Here is a 19,774-nt window from a genome sequence, read left to right on the forward strand (position 1 = left end):
GCGAGATGTTCCAATGAAATGTTGCGAGCGTTGGGCCAGGCCTTGAGGGACACATTTGCATCGCACTTAAGGTAACTGAGGTAAAAACACGGCTGCTAGCAATCTTAACAATTAATATACATTCAAAGGTCCCATTTATTACCGGAGATGGAGGGCATTGTCCTGGATCACCGTTTGGACCCTAATAAAATAAAACACATTTGCACATAATCATAAGTTGTGTGATCGCAAGATGTTTTGGAGCGAATTTATCAACTGGTATAACTCGCTCCATTCGGAAAAAATACCCGCACTTTCCGAAAAGGAAATTGTATATGGTTTGATGAACGATTGGTCGTCATCTTTAATCCTCTACCACTTAATCCTTATCGGGAAGTACTTTTTATATAGTAATGCGCTCGAGGAAAATGTGAAGTTTTAATTTGCAGAATGAATTAATTCTGTTTATGAAATATTTAGAGTGGAAAAATGGCATAGGTTTCTCGAGTGACATTTGGTGTTGTCAACTAACTGTCAGTTAAGTCAAGTGTTTTGATCTGTAAATATATAAGGTGTGTTTGGGTGATTGTAAAAATAAAAAACTAAAAATAAATAAATGATAATAATAATAATAATAATAATAATAGGTTGTTTGAGATTTTTATAGGTACATTAACGACTAACAGCAACGTTCAGCAACGTTTGCTTGCAGGCGAGGCTCACCTTAGGCCCCGCCGCTCCTGTGATTCCGGGAGGGCCTGGAGGACCCTAAAATTAAAGAGCAAGTTAGTAGCCAAAAGGAACTGGAAAAATCAACTGCAATAACATGAAAATTTGATTTATTCTCGCCTTTGCGCCAGGGATTCCACTCGCACCATCTTTCCCTTTCAGGGCAAGGGTCATCATGTTCTAAAAGAGATAATTATGGTAAAACCAATGAAGAAACACGAGAAATTTCGTAACGGCGCGTGAAAAGCTGCAATTAATTAAGACACAATTCCTTTTCTTGGTTCTTTTGGATCAGAATGCAAGTAAGGTAAAGAATTCAAAAGCCAATCATTAACTGCAGCGATGTAAACAATCTCAAAATTGTTTTTCGAAAGACAAATGATTACAAACCACCTTTTTCTGCTAACCTGGGATACTTTCACGTTGCATTGTGGGGAGCCAGGACAAGTCGGTGACGCTGGAGAAGAGCCTGCTGTTCCCGAAGCTGCTGCTATTGGCTTAAAAATATGAGGAAATTTGTCACAGGATGTAATTTGAAGTCGAATATTGTGCAGTATTAGAATAATTTCAGACGTTCTTTTCAAGAGAAACGCAAGTAACTGCATGAAAGAGAAAGATGCATAAAACGAAAAATATGCAATTTTCAGCCAGATGAAGGGGCGCAAAATAAGCACAATGACCAGGGTTATCGAGACTAGGAGCGAACAACTCCCATGCTAAGCCTATGTCACGGCATTTTTACAGACCGATCTATTTTGAGGCAGCGTTTACAAGAAAGCGGTTTCACATCGACACGTTTCCATGACTTCGAAACCGCGTCAAAATCGATGCGGTTTGGAAGTTTTCACAAGAAACCGTTTTCGCCTGAAAATCAAAGTCGTGATGTAATAAGCGAGTGCTGCACTATGTGCTAAATTCACTATTTTGAATTGAACAATGAAAATTTCGCACCAAAATAGTAACCATATTCAAATCGATGCGGCTTCACTGTTTACACGACAGATGAAACGGCATCGTTTTGAAAACGCTCCACTTTTGGCAGCGGTTTCAAATCGACACGATTTCGGCAACAGTTTCGATCCGTGTGGTGTAAACAGAAGGTGTAACCACATCGAAAACGATGCAGCTACAAATGAAACCGCATTCGTAAACGCAGCCTGAGACAACCTTTTGCGCAAAAAAAGCAAAGGCAGTTTCGGATCGGTGACACTATGACGCCAGGTTAGTTTCTTGTGATTGGTCATCGGGCGCCTATGGGAGTCTCATCGGCGGGAAATTCAGTCTAAAAATAAATCGGTCTGTGAAAACGCCGTTACCGGAATCATGGTCTGTTGTTCGCTCCTAATCGTGGGCTCCAGTTGCGACCACTTAGAATCGAGCCCAGATAACGGTTCTGAAATGTTACCTTATTAAGTGACACAAGTTCACTCGAAAAACGTCCCCGTTTCCACAAGAAAATCTCAATATAAAGCGTTCGATGATCGCTGGATATAACAGTGTTATTGATCATTAAGTTGCATACACGGGTGAGGCTAAATCGCGAGGGTGGGTGGTGGGTGTTGGGTCGTGGGTCGCGTGGGTCGTGGCTCGTGGGTCGTGTTTGTTTGAAGATAAAAAAAAGATACATATGAGCTCCCTCAGTGCTCGGTCCAAATTTGTCTTAGGTCTCAGGTCTTGTCTGTTTCGAGAATTTCCAGTCGTTCATTAAAAAAGGGTTAGGGTTAGGGTTAGGAATTAGGGTTAGGGTTAGGGTTAGGGATCCATGACCCGACCAGCGACACACGACCCACGACTCACGACCCACCCATGCCGATTAGACACTCTATACTGTATATCATTATTTGTTTAGAAGTTAGTGAGTAGGTAGTTAGTAGTAGTTAGTCTACTTATACCAATTTTTTGTTTCACCGCTGCATTCCCGATGTAAATTTTATTTCCTTTTGCGTCACCTACTCGATTAGTTCTCTGAACTACTTAGGTGTTTCAAACTTTCGCACAATTGTTGTATTTTAGTTATCTGTGATTGCCTTGTTTTCAGATCTTGTAATTATCTTAATATTAATTTTCTGTGAATAATATTTGTGTGAGTTTAAGTACAAATTGGCTTGACTTGAGTACTTTTTCCTAAAGCGCATCAAACGCTGTGAGGAAAAGTATCCCAGTCCAAGACTCTTAACTCACCTTAACGCTAGAGCCGGTAAGAGTTACCGAGCTGCTCGGAACAGGGGGAGATTGCGAGTTCACCCCAGGGGCATCTTTGGACGTGTTGTCTGTGACCGCTATAGGGGGCAAACTGTTTATATCTACTGTTGACTCTTTGCTTGCATTGGGAGGTGCAGGAACCAGGAGATATGTACCATCAAGGTTTTTCTTTAATAAAAACTTTTCTCTTGCTCTGGTAGTTTCAAGAAGGAGTGCGACTTGCACAAGAGAAATAAGGCAAGCGAATGTGGAGTTCATCGCCGGAAGGATTGGTCACGTGACTTCATCAGGTGTTCATTCAAGTTATAAATGCATACTGATCTAGAATGAAAAACAAAAGACAACTTGAATCAGTGCTTCGGACTTTTAATTAGCGAGGTACCTAACGAAGAAATCAATCAAACTTCTGAGACGGAAGAAGTTGACATGGTCCACATTAACTGTTTTCGGAATTGCAGTTATCAGTTTAAATTGGCTTGAAACAAGAGTGAATTAGATAAGAGTGTTGATCTATCACTTTGCGGTCTTGACCCAGCACAGTCACAAATGGATTTAATTTTAGATACACTTTGCGCGCGAAACAAACAAAGGGCCGCCAATTTTAACCAATCAGAAGAAGCCATGTCACGCGTGACTGCTTCTGTCATGTTTTTTTCAGGGACATGACAACTGATTTTAGCGGGAACGGGTATTCTAAAAATAGACTCATTTGTGACTGTACTAGGGAGCCCACCCATGTCGTAACAACAATCTTATCTAATGCACTCTTGCTTGAAAAACTCTTAGCTATTTTCCGCAAATAATCATTGCCCCAACTGATCCACTACTTCGTGTTAGGAGAACAATCGAATATTTCTGCGTGCTGTTCGCGTCCAGAATGTATCAATATCTCAATTTGTTACTTCTTAAACGAGTGGTCTTGGCTTCTAGACTGGAATTTTAGTATTTTTTAAGGGGGAGAGGGGACAGCGGCGTTTTCGTTGCGGACGCTGTTCCCTAAACTGCGGAGCTTTTTCCAACGACGAGGACAACGCAAACGAAAACGTCACTCGAAGATGAACACTTGCGTGATCTCAAGAAATTTGTGATTATCCAATTTGAAATTGTTGTAACAATATGGTAGTTTCCTTATTCTAGTTCATCCATCTCTTTTAGACTGTAAGGGTTTTTGAAGAAACAGAGCCCCAAATTGTTAAAGTGCTACTATGATCAAAAATTATTTCTATACTTTTTCTTTGTATTTCAAAACTATGTTAACCGAACACTAAATGACCGAAGTTTTAAGCCTCCATTTCAAAAAGATGCCTGTTTAATTTGACTGAAAATGTCCTAATTAATGTGCCGCCATTGCTAACTTTAAAATCTTGAGAGAGCTGGATCGAGGATAAGATGACGTCAAAACCTCACTGGTTTGAAACTGCGATGTGTGTGCACGTGACTATATTAATATGCAGCACGGGAGTTTCGAGCTTTCAGACTTTTAAACTGGTGTGTTGCATGTATAGTAAGCTTCGTGCGTTTAGGCGCTGCAATTTTAAGCTAGTGAGTCTGACTTCATCTTCAGTCTTGAACATGAGTAACGGCGGACCGTGAAATCCAAAACTTGCACTCAAAGAAAACAGCCTTTGGGTAAAATTTGAAGCTCAAATTTTTGACAGTTAGGTGTTAAGCAAACACGCTTTCAAAATCGGAAGGTTAGCCTCATGGTTAGTGTGCTCGACTTCGGAGCGAATGGTCCGGGCTCGGGCCCTGGCCGGAGACATTGTGTTGTGTTCTTGGGCAAGACATTTTAATCCCTCGGTGCCTTTCTCCACCCAGGTGTATAAATGGGTACCAGCGAAATGCTGGGGGTAACCCTGCGATGGACTAGCATCTCATCCAGGGGGGAGTAGAAAATACTCCTTGTTGCTTCATGCTACAGAAACCTGGGATAAGCTCCGGCCTGATGGGCCAATAGGCCTGTAAGCTGACTTTACCTGTTTTGACTTTAGAGCGAGTTCCAATCGAGAGTCGTAGAACCAAAACCAAGGTAATTACTTTGGCCAATCAAAAAGGACGAAGACAATCCAGTAAACCAATCAAAACTCGAAGTAATTACACGAAGATGACACAAAGCGCGGGAAAGTGTGCACGCGCGAGCCACGATTGGTTTTGGTTTTACTTTGATTGGTTGAAAAAGTAGCGCAAGAACTTTGAACCAATTACTGAGTAAAGTAATGCAAAACCAAAGCAATTCGCTAATTACTTTCGACACTCAATAGCCCTTTTCACGGTTAGTTTTTCTTAATTGCATTACGATGTAATCTTACGTGGGTGCGAGGCAATTTCGGGTTAAAACTCATACATGCTAGATTACATTGTAATGCAAATGAGGAAAACGAACCGTGAAAAGGGCTATTGAAAACCGATCTAACGGGAAATAACATTTTTAAAAAACGTTCTCCCAGCAGTCGTCATCCTTGCTTAATCCTTTCATTCCTTCGATCGAAATGTTTATTCTCCCAACTAGAGCCATGGAGTTCTTTGTTGGATAGTCATGAGAATTTGGTGTTATATCAAGACAACACCTCTTAAGCTGATAAGATTCTTCATCCTCAATACCTGTTTGACTGACATTTCACTGAAATTGTGAAGAGAATTTACATACCGATCACTCTGAGAGTCAAGGGGTTATGCTCCGTATTATCTACAAACACCGATTTTACAATGTTTGGCGTTTGGTATTAAAAATTCGGCTTTCTATAAAATACTACTGCGTTTCAACATTTGTGGTCATCACAAAAGAAAATTAATTTCTCTTAGAACAGCAAATTTTACTCTGATGTTTCGTGTTTGTATTAAACGTGGCTTCATATCTTCCCTTTATACTAACCAATCACGTATAGCGAACACATCCAAAGTGAACCGATCAGATCTCGAATTGCAAAAGTAGCCAGTTCCCGGCGCGGGAAATTCGAGCAAGGAATAGTTGAGAAACTGCTTACAATGTTGATTTTGGTTAAAAGAAAGAGTCAGAGTGTCTTTGTTTAATAAGAAAAAGCACCGGAAAACTTACCTAAAATTATATATCGACATGAAAAGTGAAGGTCTTGATGTCGTGCAAAGTTCTAGGGTGGCCGAAAAATCGAATCAAGTTCAAAGTCGATTCTTAATTAACCATAGGAAAAGTTTAAATTTGAAATATAATACTAAGACTAAAAAATGGTAAAATGGGACTGCGGGCTATGACATAAGAAACCAGACTCAATTACCATGATTTGTCCCCGGGAGAGGAAAACTAATTGGCTCATCTTTAAAACTGACCGTAAACAGAACAGCTTGCGTTCCACGCTGGATGTCACATGAAATCAAAATTCTAACAGGTACGCTCTTGAGATGAAAACGGAAGCTAACATATCATTTTTAAGAGGTGATTACACATAAGTTTTTCGAAAATGATACATAGCCAAGAATTTTATAAAAAGATTGGCTTAGAAAATTTACAAGTGACTGATTTTTTGTAATTTGTTTTGTTTCACAGTTTGTTACATAAAAATAAAAAGCTATATTAAAGTAAATGGCTCCATCATAGAAAACGTTGGCTTTCTTTTTTCGAAATTAAAGGAGGCGTGCAGATAGACCTAGTTAAAATGATTTCATGTGCGGGAATGTCCTCTATTAGAGATTATCATCAGACGACAAAAAATATCGCGGAAAATAAACTTATTAGGACAAAATTGTTTCAATACAAACAAGTTAGATGAACATAACAGACGATCAATATGATAGATTCTTTCCCAATGATAAGCAGTTGATGGGACCATATAGTAATGCAACGAAAAGAGAAGTCTCTATTAATTCAAGGGATGGGATTGATAAGGAACTCTAACATCATTTGGTTCCAAAAACAAGATGTAAAATATTGTCACCTGGAATATATTATTACAATTATTCTTCTACTGACAAGGGTTATCAGACGACAAAATTTAGAGTTAATTTGAGGGGATCTTGGTACGACACAATACAACCAGTTACCTTTGATCTGAAGATATCACCACCAGTTCACGAAGTCACTTGAATTTTCCACTGAGGTGTAAAAATTTTGTCACGTAAGAGCAAAAACCAAATAGTGATCGGTCGATTCAGTTTCAGGGCTCAAACAGTTCTGCAGTATAGAGAATGAGGTAATTTACTTCAAAATCGACCGCGAATCAAATAAAATATAGTCAGCGGTGTCATCGTTGGCAGGTGGCAACAGGTGTTCGATGTGCCCGTCATCCTCGTTCTCAGCAATCTCGTACCCAGAGTCCTCGGGATTTTTGGTCAACGGGTGAGCGCCCGCTGACCAAAAAGCCCGAGGACTCTGGGTACGAGGTCTCCGTTGTCGTTCGACAAAGAGGCCCTAGCAACGAGGTTGTGTGCCCGTTCGATTCTAAAAATCGGTCCTTACGATTTAACAGACTATCATCTGTCTGTCTCCAAAAAGCTATTCATGCTTTTGAGCTCGAGGGTAAAAATTGAAAAGCAAAATAATTGCAACGTTTGATTTCTTACCCGAAACGCAATACATATTAATTAACCACTCCCCTCGGGGGCTTTTCAATTTCAGGGCCGATGAAACTCAATCAACGAAACGACAGAACACAACAACAGCAACAACTGTTAAGAATCCCAACTGGCCGGAGGCAAACCAGTTGGCTATTTACGAATGCGTCCGAGAAATTGAACTAGGGACTACCAGGAACAAATTCAACGAGTGGTTAAAACGGGTCTTGAACCCGGGAATTCCGGATCTCAAAGCAAGTGTCCTAACCACAAGGTCGCACTGTCTCCCACGACAATTACTTTCGAAATAAGCCGGGAAAGTGTCGGGTGTTCGCTGAGACAGACACGGGTTCTATGATTGGCCAGCGAGAAACAAATTTCTGCAGACGAAAAACGCGCCATGATTGTGGGTTTGATGAATGGTGAAGTTCTTCGACAATTTTTTCTACTCCCTTGCACAAACGACTTTATGAATCTTTGAATGTTGTTTGCTTAGTCAATTTCATATTGATGTATTTGCATAATAGTTCCCGTGTTGAATGATTATAGCTTCACTTGATTTCATATCCGCAGTTCAATATAAAATTCACTTCATATATCATTTCGTTCTGATTGATTTCATTCATTTCAAATTACCAGCTCCCAACATAAATGGCTTCAAAGCTCAGTTCGTTAGAGCGTGGTTGAAGCCTTAAAAAAAGAAACCGACATTTTATACAGTAATATGAGGAAATTTTGAATGCGGTTATTGCATAGAGATGACTTAAGTGGTAAAAACAAGGTAATTTGCAAACATAAATATCAGTATTATCTTATTCACATTATACCGTTTCTTTGACAAGAAATTACGAAAGGCCAGTTTGTAGTTGCGAGAGTAACAGCAAAAAAAAGCACTTCTTTGTCGCGAATTTCCTATAATAAAAACTTGTTCAGAAATCAAAAGTCTTCGTTAACAGCACACACCAGGGCTACTCCTTAGAGTCTGGCTAGAAATCTTCTGCTCACTTTCTCCTCCGGCCGCGCTTCAGTCATTTGATGAGGGCCAGTCTCGTGCTTCTCAAGTTGCCTCGTTCATGCCCAAAAAGAACTCTGGCTAATTCTGCCATTCCATGACAAGGGAAGATTCCCGATTCTCATTTCATAGATTTTTTTATAAGTGTCGGGTCACCCAGTCCTACCGGCAAAACTTGCCCACATTCTATCGGTAGGTGCTGGAATCCGTCCACAGAAAGACCAGAGAGACAACTTCACTGTTGAACCGCCATGTTTTGGGCGTCCCAGTCTGCATAAAACAATCTCTCACCTCTGCTTGGAGAAGACCAGACACGCACGGTTCTTACGTTACGTTTATGCCTGTAGAATCAACTGAAATGTCAATTCCTTGAAAAAACCAGCATCTTTAATTTTTTGGCTAGGTTGGGTAAGGGAGAGCCAGAACATTTGCGCATGCGCTGACGAAATGGTTGAACAAGAAAAAAAAAAAAACAAGCAGTACCTCCAGACGTGGCGCTGGAGCGTCGTACCAAACGAGTCATCCCGGGATTTCCGCCCGTGCGATCGCTTTTGGACGCAGTTGGCCCTTCGCTGCTTTCTGCTACCGACCTCGCCTCCCGGTACGGCATTGAGGGAGAGATATGTCGGCCCCTAAACCATATGTGACAAATCCCACGCCTACTCACAGCTCCAGACCGCCCTTGTCATTACAATTTAAGGAAAGTTGTCGATAGCTTATATATTCAAGGCAAAACTCATTTTATCTCTCATATGGTAAGCACTGGAGTCGCGCAATACAAAATGCACGCACGCGCCCTTCTTAAGGTAACATACATACATGCATAAACTTTATTTCATCTCAAATTTCAGAATAACTACAAGAGCTAATAACTTCGAGACTTCACATTTACGGCTAAATTACATATATCATATTTAGACATATATTAGTTAAAAAGAAAAGCAGCGAACATACAAATGTGATTGTTTCAATCTACTTTTGTACTCATTGGAACCGGTCGATCGTACCCCATTTATTTTTAAGATAATTTTCCTGTATTGTACGCATGTAGAACGCGGTTATTCCTTCTACAATAATAATACGATAATATACCCGTGAGAAATATGTCAATAAAAATCTTCTTCATTATAATAGTAGCAAACCCGTGGAATCTGTTGCCAATATAATTCCGGGTTCCTCCTTCTCTAAGTATTTTTAAATCAAGGGGGAATGCGGTCAATTAGTTCTTACATTACATTTTCATAACATTTTTTCAGCCCGATTTCTATATGAGGTTATGAACTCCTTTATGGATTATTTAGTAGTCTACGTATAGGCTTATGCACCCCCGGGAGAAAAATTAACGTTTTTCCCTAGGGATGGGAACGGCTGCACGTACGCTCTGGATAATCCTAATGGCCTTCCTCTTTTTCATCCTGTTATCCTTATGTGTGATTCTTTTTACATTCTAGTCTAAAAAAAATAATTAGTTAATCAGTTTATTAATAAATTAACACTTTTCGGTCCTTTATGTTTGTATTCAGCCGCTTGGAGGTGAATCTCCAAGTGCACAAAGAGGTGTCTGACACTTGCAGACTGCAGACTATAAACCAACCCTGAATCACAGTTAAAGAAAGCTAACCGTCATAAAATGGGTGCTCAGACCTCAATACTGTTTATCAGCGCTATTTGTAGGCAGTCTGCAGTTGTCATACACCTTGCACGAAGGCACTAAAGACCACTTTCATAAATGGCTACCACCTTTAAATTCTTTTGTATTCATGTTAATTAGCCTACTGTAAGGCTAATTAGCATAGAAACAAAAGAATATCTTATTTAGCTCTCATCGTGAAAGTGGTCAAGCAGATATGGTGAAAGATGCCTTATAAGGATATGCATAGAGGGAGACTATATGGGAAGGTAGCATGGATCATACAGAGGGTCACATTACAAGGCCTGGCTACAAAGCAATTCAATGTCTTTGAGAGGACGAAAAACTATATCATGAACGGCACGGTGGATGAACAAGAACTACTAACAGAGGTTCCTCCGATCCTAAAACGTCTTTGTAAACTAGTTGCTCGTGGATTTTACGAGAGCGAGCAAGCCGCTGTCGTCACTTTATTGACCAACTCTCGGTTCCCGTGTTTGCAAGAGGACGACTTAAGTCGGTTGCTTGGTTTTGACAAAAAGCAACTTAGGCAAAGTCTGGTCCGTCTAAAGAACGAGAAACTTATTAAGCATAGAGTCTACAAGGAGAAGAATCCAGAGACCGGGGCAACACTGAGTTTTAATTACTATTTCATAAACTATAAGGTGTTTGTGAATGTAGTGAAGTACAAACTCGATCATGTCAGAAAGAAGATCGAAAGTGAAGAAAAGCAGGCGAAAAACCGACCATCTTTTGTGTGCAGTCAATGTGAAAAAAAATATTCAGATTTGGAGGTTGACCGGCTGTTTGATTTCGAAACAGAGCAGTTAAAATGTACAATTTGCGAGGGACTTGTTGAAGAGGACTCTTCCGAAATTAAACAGAGCAACACGTCACGAACCAATTTGGCTCGTTTTAATGAGCAGATGGAGCCAATCTTCAGGCTTCTTCGTGAATGCGAAGACATGAATTTAGCCCCTGCCATTTTGGAGCCAGAACCACAGGCAGCCCAACTTGCAGGTGCTGCATCTGGACCTCGTAACTCGGGTTCTCATGAAAGCAAATCAGGATGGGCAAACGACACTGGTGGTAGTCATGTTAGTGAACCAGGAATTAAGGTAGATATATGGGGAGATGACAACGATGGAGTTGTAGGCAACAAACCTCCACCTAAAGAGGCGCCGATTTGGATGCGACAGAGTACGGTGACATCATCTCCGGGTCTCCAAACTGATGCCTCCGGTAGCAGTCAAGTACCTAGCAGAGAACCTGTACCCAAGAAAATAGGAGGCAGTGGGAAAGACGAGGAAATTCTCGCAGAGCTGCTAGTTCATGAATCAGTAAACAAGAAGCCTCGCCTTGACATTAACGAAGCACTAGGAGAAGTAGCCGGCAATGAGGACAGTGACTCTGGAAGTGATGAATCAGACTTTGAGATCCCAAGTGCTGCAACAGCAGCCAAACCAAGCCAGGTCACAGAAGCCATGGATATTCATACTGAGAGCGATGATGATGAAGCACACGAAATTAAAATTAAAATTGGAGATAAAATGGTGGGAATTAATGATGTCACTGATAAAATGCTGAGTCAAATGACTTCAGAGGAACGTGATGCCTACACCAAAGCGTTTCAACATGCTTATAGTCACTACTATTGATTAATGAAAAATCAACACTCATCTCCCACCTTGAATCCAGTTTAAATGTTGCATTTCATGTTGTAGACCCAGGGAAAATTCTGTAGTTGCTTTCGAGGTTGAACTGCATACATTTATCACACCAATAATAAATAATTATCACAGTAAAGCATCTTAAACACAGCAATGCAAAGTTAAAACACAAAAAAGGTTTTTATCCAGGTATGTACTCTGATTTTCCCCTATCCTCAAGAACCAATGTTTAATATGATTGTCCAGAGTTGTTTTTTCATTTAAAGTGCCCCTGTGATAAAAAAAAACCACTTCCTTTTTTCCTTCAGATTTTGAAAGTGTGTTTGCTTAACACCTGACTGGCAAAATTTTGAGCTTTGATTTTTATCCAAAGGCTGCTTACTTGAGTGTAAGTTTTGGATTTCATGGCCTGCCATTACTCACGTTCAAAACTGGCCGATTGGAACTCAAACGGTTGGATCCAGGGAAACGTGACGTCAGGGGCTCACTAGCTTAAAATTTCAGCGTGTGAACGCAGCTTATTATATATGCAAAGTGTGAGTTTAAAAGTCTGAAAGCCCAAAACCCCCGTGCTGCATATTAATTTTGCAGCGTACACATGTATTGCATTCTTAAACTAGTGAGCCTTTGATGTCATTTTTTCCTCGATCCAGCTCTCTCAAGAACATAATGTTAGTAATGGCAGACCATTAAATAGGAAAATTCCAGTTAAAATAAACAGACGTCTTTTTGAAATCAAGGCTTAAAACGCAGGTCACTTAGTGTTTTGTTAACATAGTTTTGAAATCTAGAGAAAAAATATGAATTGATTTTTTAGTCACAGGGGCACTTTAACCCATTGAATCCCAGTGTGACCCAGGGCTCCCCAAGTTGAAGAGTAAAATCATTGGGGGTTAGACAGAGTAAAATCTGTGAAGTCTCACTCCCAGGGGTCAATTGGTTAATGTAGGGGACATAGTTTTTGAATGGTTGAGCCATTGACTCACAGTGCATCCTAGGGTGCTCCTAGTTGACGATTAAAATCGTCTGGTGTCAGACAGAGTAAAATCTGTTAAGTCTGACTCCCAGCAGTCAATGGGTTAAATGATGGAGGGCACATAGTTTTAGACTTTTGACTGGTGATATGTCTATCCCATTGACTCCCAGTGTGCTCTAGGGCACCCCCATTTGACGAGAAAAATCTTCCGGTGTCAGACAGAGTCATCCTCGGAGACCCTGGGGCAGATCGCGGAGGGATGTGAAGTCTAAACGGGCGAAAGAAAATGGCGACGAAGAAAAGCATATTAGGCCAAGAAGAAATTCGGAATTCTGATTCTGTCCGAGAGGTCCCGAGTTGGATCCCTAGTGACCTCACATCCTTGCTTCGACTTTTTTCCATTTTTGTGTAGCTTCAGGTAGCATTAAGCATTAATTCTGCTTCCTGGGAGAATACCCTCTAGGGGTAAAGAAACATCTGGCGTTAAATAAGATGTACCTGCATGTCTTTCTGAGATGGAATTTGTACTTCCCTTGAGTTTTAAAATCATTGCTTTGGGAGCTAAAAGCAATGACTACAATGGCTATGACAAACAAGATTTAGTGGGAGAGAGGACCAATGAATTCACTGGTAACACGGTTTACAGGAACATTCATTCACAAGAACATGACTGTCAATTGCAGCTTTACCCAGACACATGTTCACAGTACTTTGACACTGGACCAACCCTGCCCCCTTAAAATTCACCACTGACAAAGTTTAATGTACTACTACTTCAGGCAATTTTTTTTAATATTTTAAAACTTCTGACAAGGTTGACTATTCTTGATCCTGGAGAGCTTGCGAAAGAAATAACTTTCCAAAGCTGTGTGTGGCAAACTGATTGACTTGCTTGCAGTATGTGTTGACTTGCTGCGACAACAGCAGGTGGTCAAGGCGTGATGGTGACTGCAGTGGCTTGAACATTTTGTTGAGATCTTCGTCTGGAAGGGGTTGTTCTCCTCTGTGATGCCTCGAGTTGTTTTCAGTTTGCTTGTTAATAAATCAAAAGGAAAATATAAGTTCCCCAAGCATCAAAACAATCATTTTCTTGAGGAAATGCTTGAATACCACCAAACAATCATTGCATTTTCTCCTACGGATTCAGTTAATTTATCTTTTCAAAGGAGTTACAAGTTACTAACTCACAAGCAGTAAGAGCTATAAGCCTACTCCCTACAAGACACCATGAACTACCAGTACTTAGCTTTCCTGTTTTCAAAAAAATTTTGATTGTGAAAAAAATATCGTGTCCAAAACAGATCCATATCTACCACTTTCATACATGTCAATGGCAACCATCTTAACATTCTTTTGTATTAACAGTTGGTCAAATTATATAAATTTATGTTAAATTAAACCTACTGCCCTCATTTTGAAACTAATATTTCTTTGAAATTTGCTTGTTGTAGCGAGGCTAGAAAGGCTTATTAGGAATAAAACAGAAGGAAATTTTATGTGGGTGCCATTATACGGAAGAGGTCTATGATGTTATGTTCTGTTCTACATTAATGATTCACTGATATTAGTCTCATTGGCCCTTAACTTAACAGCAGCTTTGGGGAGACATCAATTTAGTGATTATCATTGTCATGTTAGGGGGTTAGCATTAAAAGTGGAGGTACACTGTAGTTAATTTTGTAGTAGCAGTGCTTTTACCCTTCTCTGGATGTAAGCTTCCTTCTGTTGTTGCTGCCTGGCCACATTGCGCAGATGATTGTTAAACTTATTGGCATCTTGGCAGAGTTCATCAACACTCTCCATAAGCAACCGTACATTCTTTTCTACGTAGGATCTAAAGCGAAAAAGAAAAGGAAGTTACCAAGGCCTTCCAAGAGTGACAGCTATGCTGCCTTGTTGTTGTTAGAGTCTCGTTAAAAATGTCACCTTTATTACAAATTTCTTTGTACAGCTGTAACCTCAGTATTAAATAATTAGAGTCATTACTGAATGGTCAATATGCCTCTGCTCTCTACATGTACAGAATTTTTGGAACAGTGATGAATGACTGTGGTGCCTTTAAAGATTTTTAATAGTGTAACACAATTTATCCTTGGTATGATAGGTTTGCATAATTATGTCAAGCATGCAAGCATTTTTTTTGTAAATACCCACAGTAACAGTTTCTATGAAAGGAAACATTGATGTGCAAAATAATGATCATTATTATAATTTTCCTCAGATTGCTGCTCAGGTAGTCTCCTTCGCAGCCATTCTTTGTGTGGTCACGCAACGCTCCGCGCTCCTCCGCATTGCGTGACCACACAAAGAACGGCTGCATAGGAGACTACTGCTCAGGTGCCTAAAGAGGGAAACATTAAATTTTGTTTCGAAAGAGAAATTTTGCATACATTTAAATGAAGCAAAAACGTTTTTGGCCTGAACAAAAAAAAACTAAGCCATTTTATGCATGCTTCAATGTATCTCCCACATGGCTAAACTGAGAAACATTTTGTGACAATACTTCAACATGGCTACTAACAGATTTTTTTAAACTGTAAATCTTCGTGCAATTTGGCCTTTTGGATACAAGTTTGAAGATGAATACGGTATCTACCTACAGTATGTATCTAATAATAATGATTGGATGCTCTTTGCCGCAACAAGCCTAATGCATTCCTTACCCAGTAGAGAGACTGAGGAAATCATTGGTTTGCGTGTGTGGTGACAATACTTCTATTTCACACAGGAGGGCATTGATAAGTGATGAATTCCTGATTACAAGTGGGATCTCCTCAAATATGGCTTCAAAACTGAGATTACTTTTAGCAAGCCTGAAAATGATAAAGGAAATTTCAACCTTTAGATATCTTCAGAGAATCGTGAACACTGAGATAGAGTTCTTGAAAAAATAGCAAAGTCTATCAACCCTTTCACTCCCGTGGGGTTCCCCATTGACGAGTAAAATCGTCTGGCGTTAGACAGAGTAAAATCTTTAAGTGTCACTCTTGGGAGTGAAAGGGTTAATGGGAACATTTTTGAGTGAATCTAGCTGTTGTTTAACCATTTCTAAACGGTTTAATACCTTTCAGCATTGAATTCCGATTCCTTATACAACGACATCATCTTATCTGATAAGCGGAAGACCTTCACAGACAGCATCCCTTGAGCAGTCTTCAACGGATCTAAAGTAAAAAAGATGACCAGGGATTTAATAATTATAGGAACAAGCCCCTGTTGTTAAAGGGGCTACCTATGTCACACAAAATGATGGCATTTCATGACACCTAAAATGGCCAAAAAGCAGAGTGAAACATTCCAATGACCACTTAAAACGGTTGAACAACATAAGAGAAATACAGCAATGGGAAAGAGAAAGATGGATGGACACAAATGGAGAAGATTGAAACGGACTGCATTTGGGTAATCTTGAAAAAGATTACGGCAAATTGCCTGGATAAAGGTCGTTTTTGCTCCGAATCATCTTGTTTGTGACGACAATAATTTTATCAGCAAAGGAATGTACCTACCATTTTAGAGTTTTCCCTGAACACCCTTTTAGACAATGACATGACATAGCCCCCTTTAAAGGATGCTCACAAACATCAAAACCCAAGATAACTTGTCTGACATGTGGTGCAGGTGTGGCAAAGTGGTGAAAGCAATCATCTCACACCTTCATTTTTATCACTCATCAAAATAACAAATTAACAGCATCCTTACCATAAATAAGCACCACAGATTCCTCAATTGAGCTTTGATAACTAAACTGTGAGTCAAGTAAGGTTCTGTTCACAAATGAGCCAAGGTAAGTTGACTGATACCATCCAACATGTAAGTGATCAACATTGACAGCTCGCAAGCGCCGCATCATTTCCATTTGATAGTTTACTACGAAACAGGACCGAAAATATTACTTGATTTAATAAATTTGCAAAATGAAACTATATCAATTTTTACCATAACTGCTTGTAATCTCGCAATCTGATTGGCTAACTTGCAATTTGACAATAGGAGTCTAGCGTCATGCTCACGTTAATGTGTCATGCAATTTAATAGCCAATCAGCCACAATCATTTTATTGAAATTCAATTTGTAAGGAGGCAGTGTGGCCCAGTGGTTAGGGCGCTTGCCTTGAGATCCAGTGATCCCGGGTTCAAGACCCGCTCTGACCACTTGTTGAATTTGTTCCTGGTAGTCCCTGGTTCAACTTCCCAGCTGCTCTTGTAAATAGCCAACTGGTTTGCCTCCGGCCAGTTGGGGTTCTTAACAGTTGTTACTTCGTTCATTGTGTTTCAATGGTCCTGAAAAGCCCCCACATGGGGAGCAGTCAATTAAGAATGTATGTAAACCAATCATATTGCAAGAAAGTTATAGACAACCCTTTCTCTTTCTTTCTGTCATGATCTTGGTCACGCTCTGAAATAAAAATTTTCTTTGGCGTTGAATATTGTAGTAAAAAACAAATCAAACATGGTTCAGCATTGCCTCTACTCTTATTGACGTCGATATTTGTCTTAACAGTGGTCCAAATGATGACGAATATTGTTGTTGATAACGCCGAACCACATTCGATTTGTTAATTAAGACTAGAAAAATAACCCTTTCTTCCTTGAAGCAGCCCACATAATAGGGAGCTTAAGCAACGACAACGGCGACGGCAACGAGAACGTCATCTCAAAATATAAATTTGCTTTATTTTAATCGCTTCGTGACTATTTCAACGTTATTAATATGACAAGGGTGTGGTAATTGATCAAAGATGACACCAGTTGGAACGGCACTCCATTTTAGGAGAGAAAATGTTTATTCATTCTCAAGTGCTGACGTTCTTCATGAAACCAAAAACTTAACTATTTCACGATGTTGTTTTGCTGACAACGGCAACGAAATGGACAAAAGTGAAAAACGCACGTGCAGGGCGTGCGAAGCTATTGTTTTTACCCACTAAATATGCAAATTCGTGACGTTCTCGTTGCCATCGCCGTTGTCGTTGCTTAAGCTCCCTAATAAGTAAAATCATCAGTATCACAGTATTTAAGGCAGGCAACTCTTTCTTACCATCATCCTCCTCGTCATCTTCGCCTGCTCTTGTTGAAGGAAAGGGAAAACAGTTTGTGATCTCCAGTTTGTTGTTTTGAATCAGTCCAAGTAACACACCTTGAACAAGCTCACCAGCTGAGCCTTCATCCTGACAATGCTTGATTATCTTCAATACAACCTTGATAATGAAGAGAAAGTGTCAAGACAGACGATCTCGTTGCTCTGGGGTTCTCTCAACTTGGGGCACTCCAATTACCAATAATTGACCAACAACGCAACCTGTCAAATGCCTTTAAAATTTTCAATGTGTTTAACTGATAGAAGTCCTTTTCACAATTATTGAATGCCAACCATTTTAATTAGAATGAGGGTTGGATTCTAGAATACCTGTCCACTTAATTTGCATAAGAATAAAGCCTATTGTTATATGCCTCATTCCTCAAAGGATGCCACGACAAGAATATAATAGTGGCTGGTTACTCCAGAATCGCTCCAAAATGAGTGCTTAGACTTGATAACAATACTTTATTCAAGTCTAAGCAAAAAAAAACACACAAAAAAAGAGTGCTTCGACTTTAATTAAAAATACTGATCACCTGTGCTTTCGAAATGAGTGCTTACACTTACACACTGTTTATAGGCAGTTTTCAAGATGAGTGCTAAAATATGCCAGTCATTTGGACAGATTCTATAAAGAAATATAGAACCTTGACATTGTATGCAAACTGAAAACCGGGATTCCCTGCGAGCAAAGGTCTCTTTTCTTTTGCATTCACTGGGCTAACGAGTACGGGAAAAGAGATTCTCATTTTGATCCAAATGCCGTCCACAACATTGGATGGCATTCTTCAAACCGCATACCCTGTGATACGTTTACTGACTGTGAATTGAGCCCACTAAATCCTACGCATTCCTTTACAGTAATTCCACTGTTGTTAAGTGAGCTCAGTGAGGATTCGTCAGCCAAGTAACCGCTGCACATGTTCAACACAGTGAGTTTCGACCCATGACAGAGGTGTCTGCTTCCATACTTGTCAGCCCAGCAAACGCAAAAAGAAACGAGACCTCTGCCTGCAGGGAACCCTGGGGAGTACTGATGGGTTGCGGGTGTCTTGAAAACAAAGACCCCTATAAAGGCCTAAGATCCCTTAGACTCGAAAACCACGAAAGTAACCCAAAACCCTCAATTTGCCCAACCCTAGGCCTAAAGTTGGTTTTCAGGCCTAGGGTCAGCCAAATTGAGGGTTTTGGGTTACTTTCTTCGTTTTCGTGTTTTTCGTGTTTGGAATAAATTGGTCGAGGAATCACGTGCAGTTAAAATTTGATTACAGTTAAGTTTTATTATATTGCATGTAAATTTTAGATTAATTCGTAACTTATTTACCTATGAATCTAATTTTAATGATTCGTATTGAATATTAAAGTACTATAGGATGATTTTATAAATTATTTTAGATTCACATTTTATTAGTTCGCTGTAGGTCCACATCAGACTTTTGGCAGCCATTCTGTAACCTGCATTACTAAATAAAGTGATTGATTGATTGATTGATTTAAGCTTACTTCGGAATCAACTGAAATAATGTACCAAATCCACAAATACAACGTTATAAATACGCTCTATGACTGATTTTCTCATTCACCAAAACTCAAAAAAAGTATTAATAAATAATACATCAGGAACTGCATGAACTTAGCTTGTTACGTTTCATAAATTCACACGAATTTGACATGATTTTTCTATTCAGTTTCACATAAAAATCATTTTTAAAAGAAATAAAGCCATAAAACATTTTCTCCTTTACCAGTCCATCGACTTGAACGCTATCAATTCGACTCGTTGATCCAGATGAACTTGGTTTTTCAACATGAGTCTGCGAAGGTCGACCACCTCTTTCCGCCATTTTGGAAACAATATTGTAAGAAAAAAAGTAAGACTGGGAACGAGGATGCTTCGGATATTTTCGGGATTTTTCGGATAAGAACTAGATGATCTCGGGTGATCATCGTTGATGACGTATCGGAGCCGC

At 39.7% G+C, this 19,774-nt stretch overlaps 3 protein-coding genes across 4 annotated transcripts in view; 1 reads left to right on the forward strand and 2 right to left on the reverse strand.

The window, feature by feature from the left end:
• The window catches only part of LOC137975168 (uncharacterized), a 13,663-nt gene extending 6,561 nt beyond the window's left edge, over positions 1 to 7,102 (reverse strand). Inside the window, exons 1-6 of one of the 2 annotated variants that reach the window (XM_068822255.1) lie at positions 6,925 to 7,095; positions 2,890 to 3,231; positions 1,116 to 1,205; positions 829 to 888; positions 703 to 747; positions 143 to 181 (exon numbers count right to left, since the gene is read on the reverse strand). In XM_068822255.1, coding sequence (XP_068678356.1) covers positions 143 to 181; positions 703 to 747; positions 829 to 888; positions 1,116 to 1,205; positions 2,890 to 3,168 — 513 coding nt within the window. In that variant the 5' untranslated portion in view covers positions 3,169 to 3,231; positions 6,925 to 7,095. Of the gene's footprint in view, positions 1 to 142; positions 182 to 702; positions 748 to 828; positions 889 to 1,115; positions 1,206 to 2,889; positions 3,232 to 6,924 lie in introns of both variants that reach the window. The other variant, XM_068822254.1, reaches the window with a different exon arrangement.
• Positions 7,103 to 10,396: 3,294 nt separating this feature from the next.
• Positions 10,397 to 11,882, forward strand: LOC137974912 (general transcription factor IIE subunit 1-like). Its single transcript, XM_068821922.1, has one exon. The coding sequence runs from the start codon at positions 10,430 to 10,432 to the stop codon at positions 11,732 to 11,734; it is 1,305 nt and encodes a 434-aa protein (XP_068678023.1). The 5' UTR covers positions 10,397 to 10,429; the 3' UTR covers positions 11,735 to 11,882.
• A 1,598-nt stretch (positions 11,883 to 13,480) lies between these two features.
• LOC137974913 (eukaryotic translation initiation factor 3 subunit H-like) lies at positions 13,481 to 19,685 on the reverse strand. Its single transcript, XM_068821923.1, has 7 exons — positions 19,550 to 19,685; positions 17,763 to 17,922; positions 16,425 to 16,592; positions 15,787 to 15,886; positions 15,386 to 15,535; positions 14,421 to 14,556; positions 13,481 to 13,754 (listed from the first exon to the last, which is right to left on the reverse strand). Exons 1-7 carry the CDS (start codon positions 19,646 to 19,648, stop codon positions 13,542 to 13,544), a joined length of 1,026 nt encoding a protein of 341 aa, XP_068678024.1. The 5' UTR covers positions 19,649 to 19,685; the 3' UTR covers positions 13,481 to 13,541.
• Positions 19,686 to 19,774: the final 89 nt, after the last annotated feature.

The sequence above is a fragment of the Montipora foliosa genome, chromosome 11 (assembly GCF_036669935.1).
Source record: "Montipora foliosa isolate CH-2021 chromosome 11, ASM3666993v2, whole genome shotgun sequence".
Lineage (NCBI taxonomy): Eukaryota > Metazoa > Cnidaria > Anthozoa > Scleractinia > Acroporidae > Montipora > Montipora foliosa.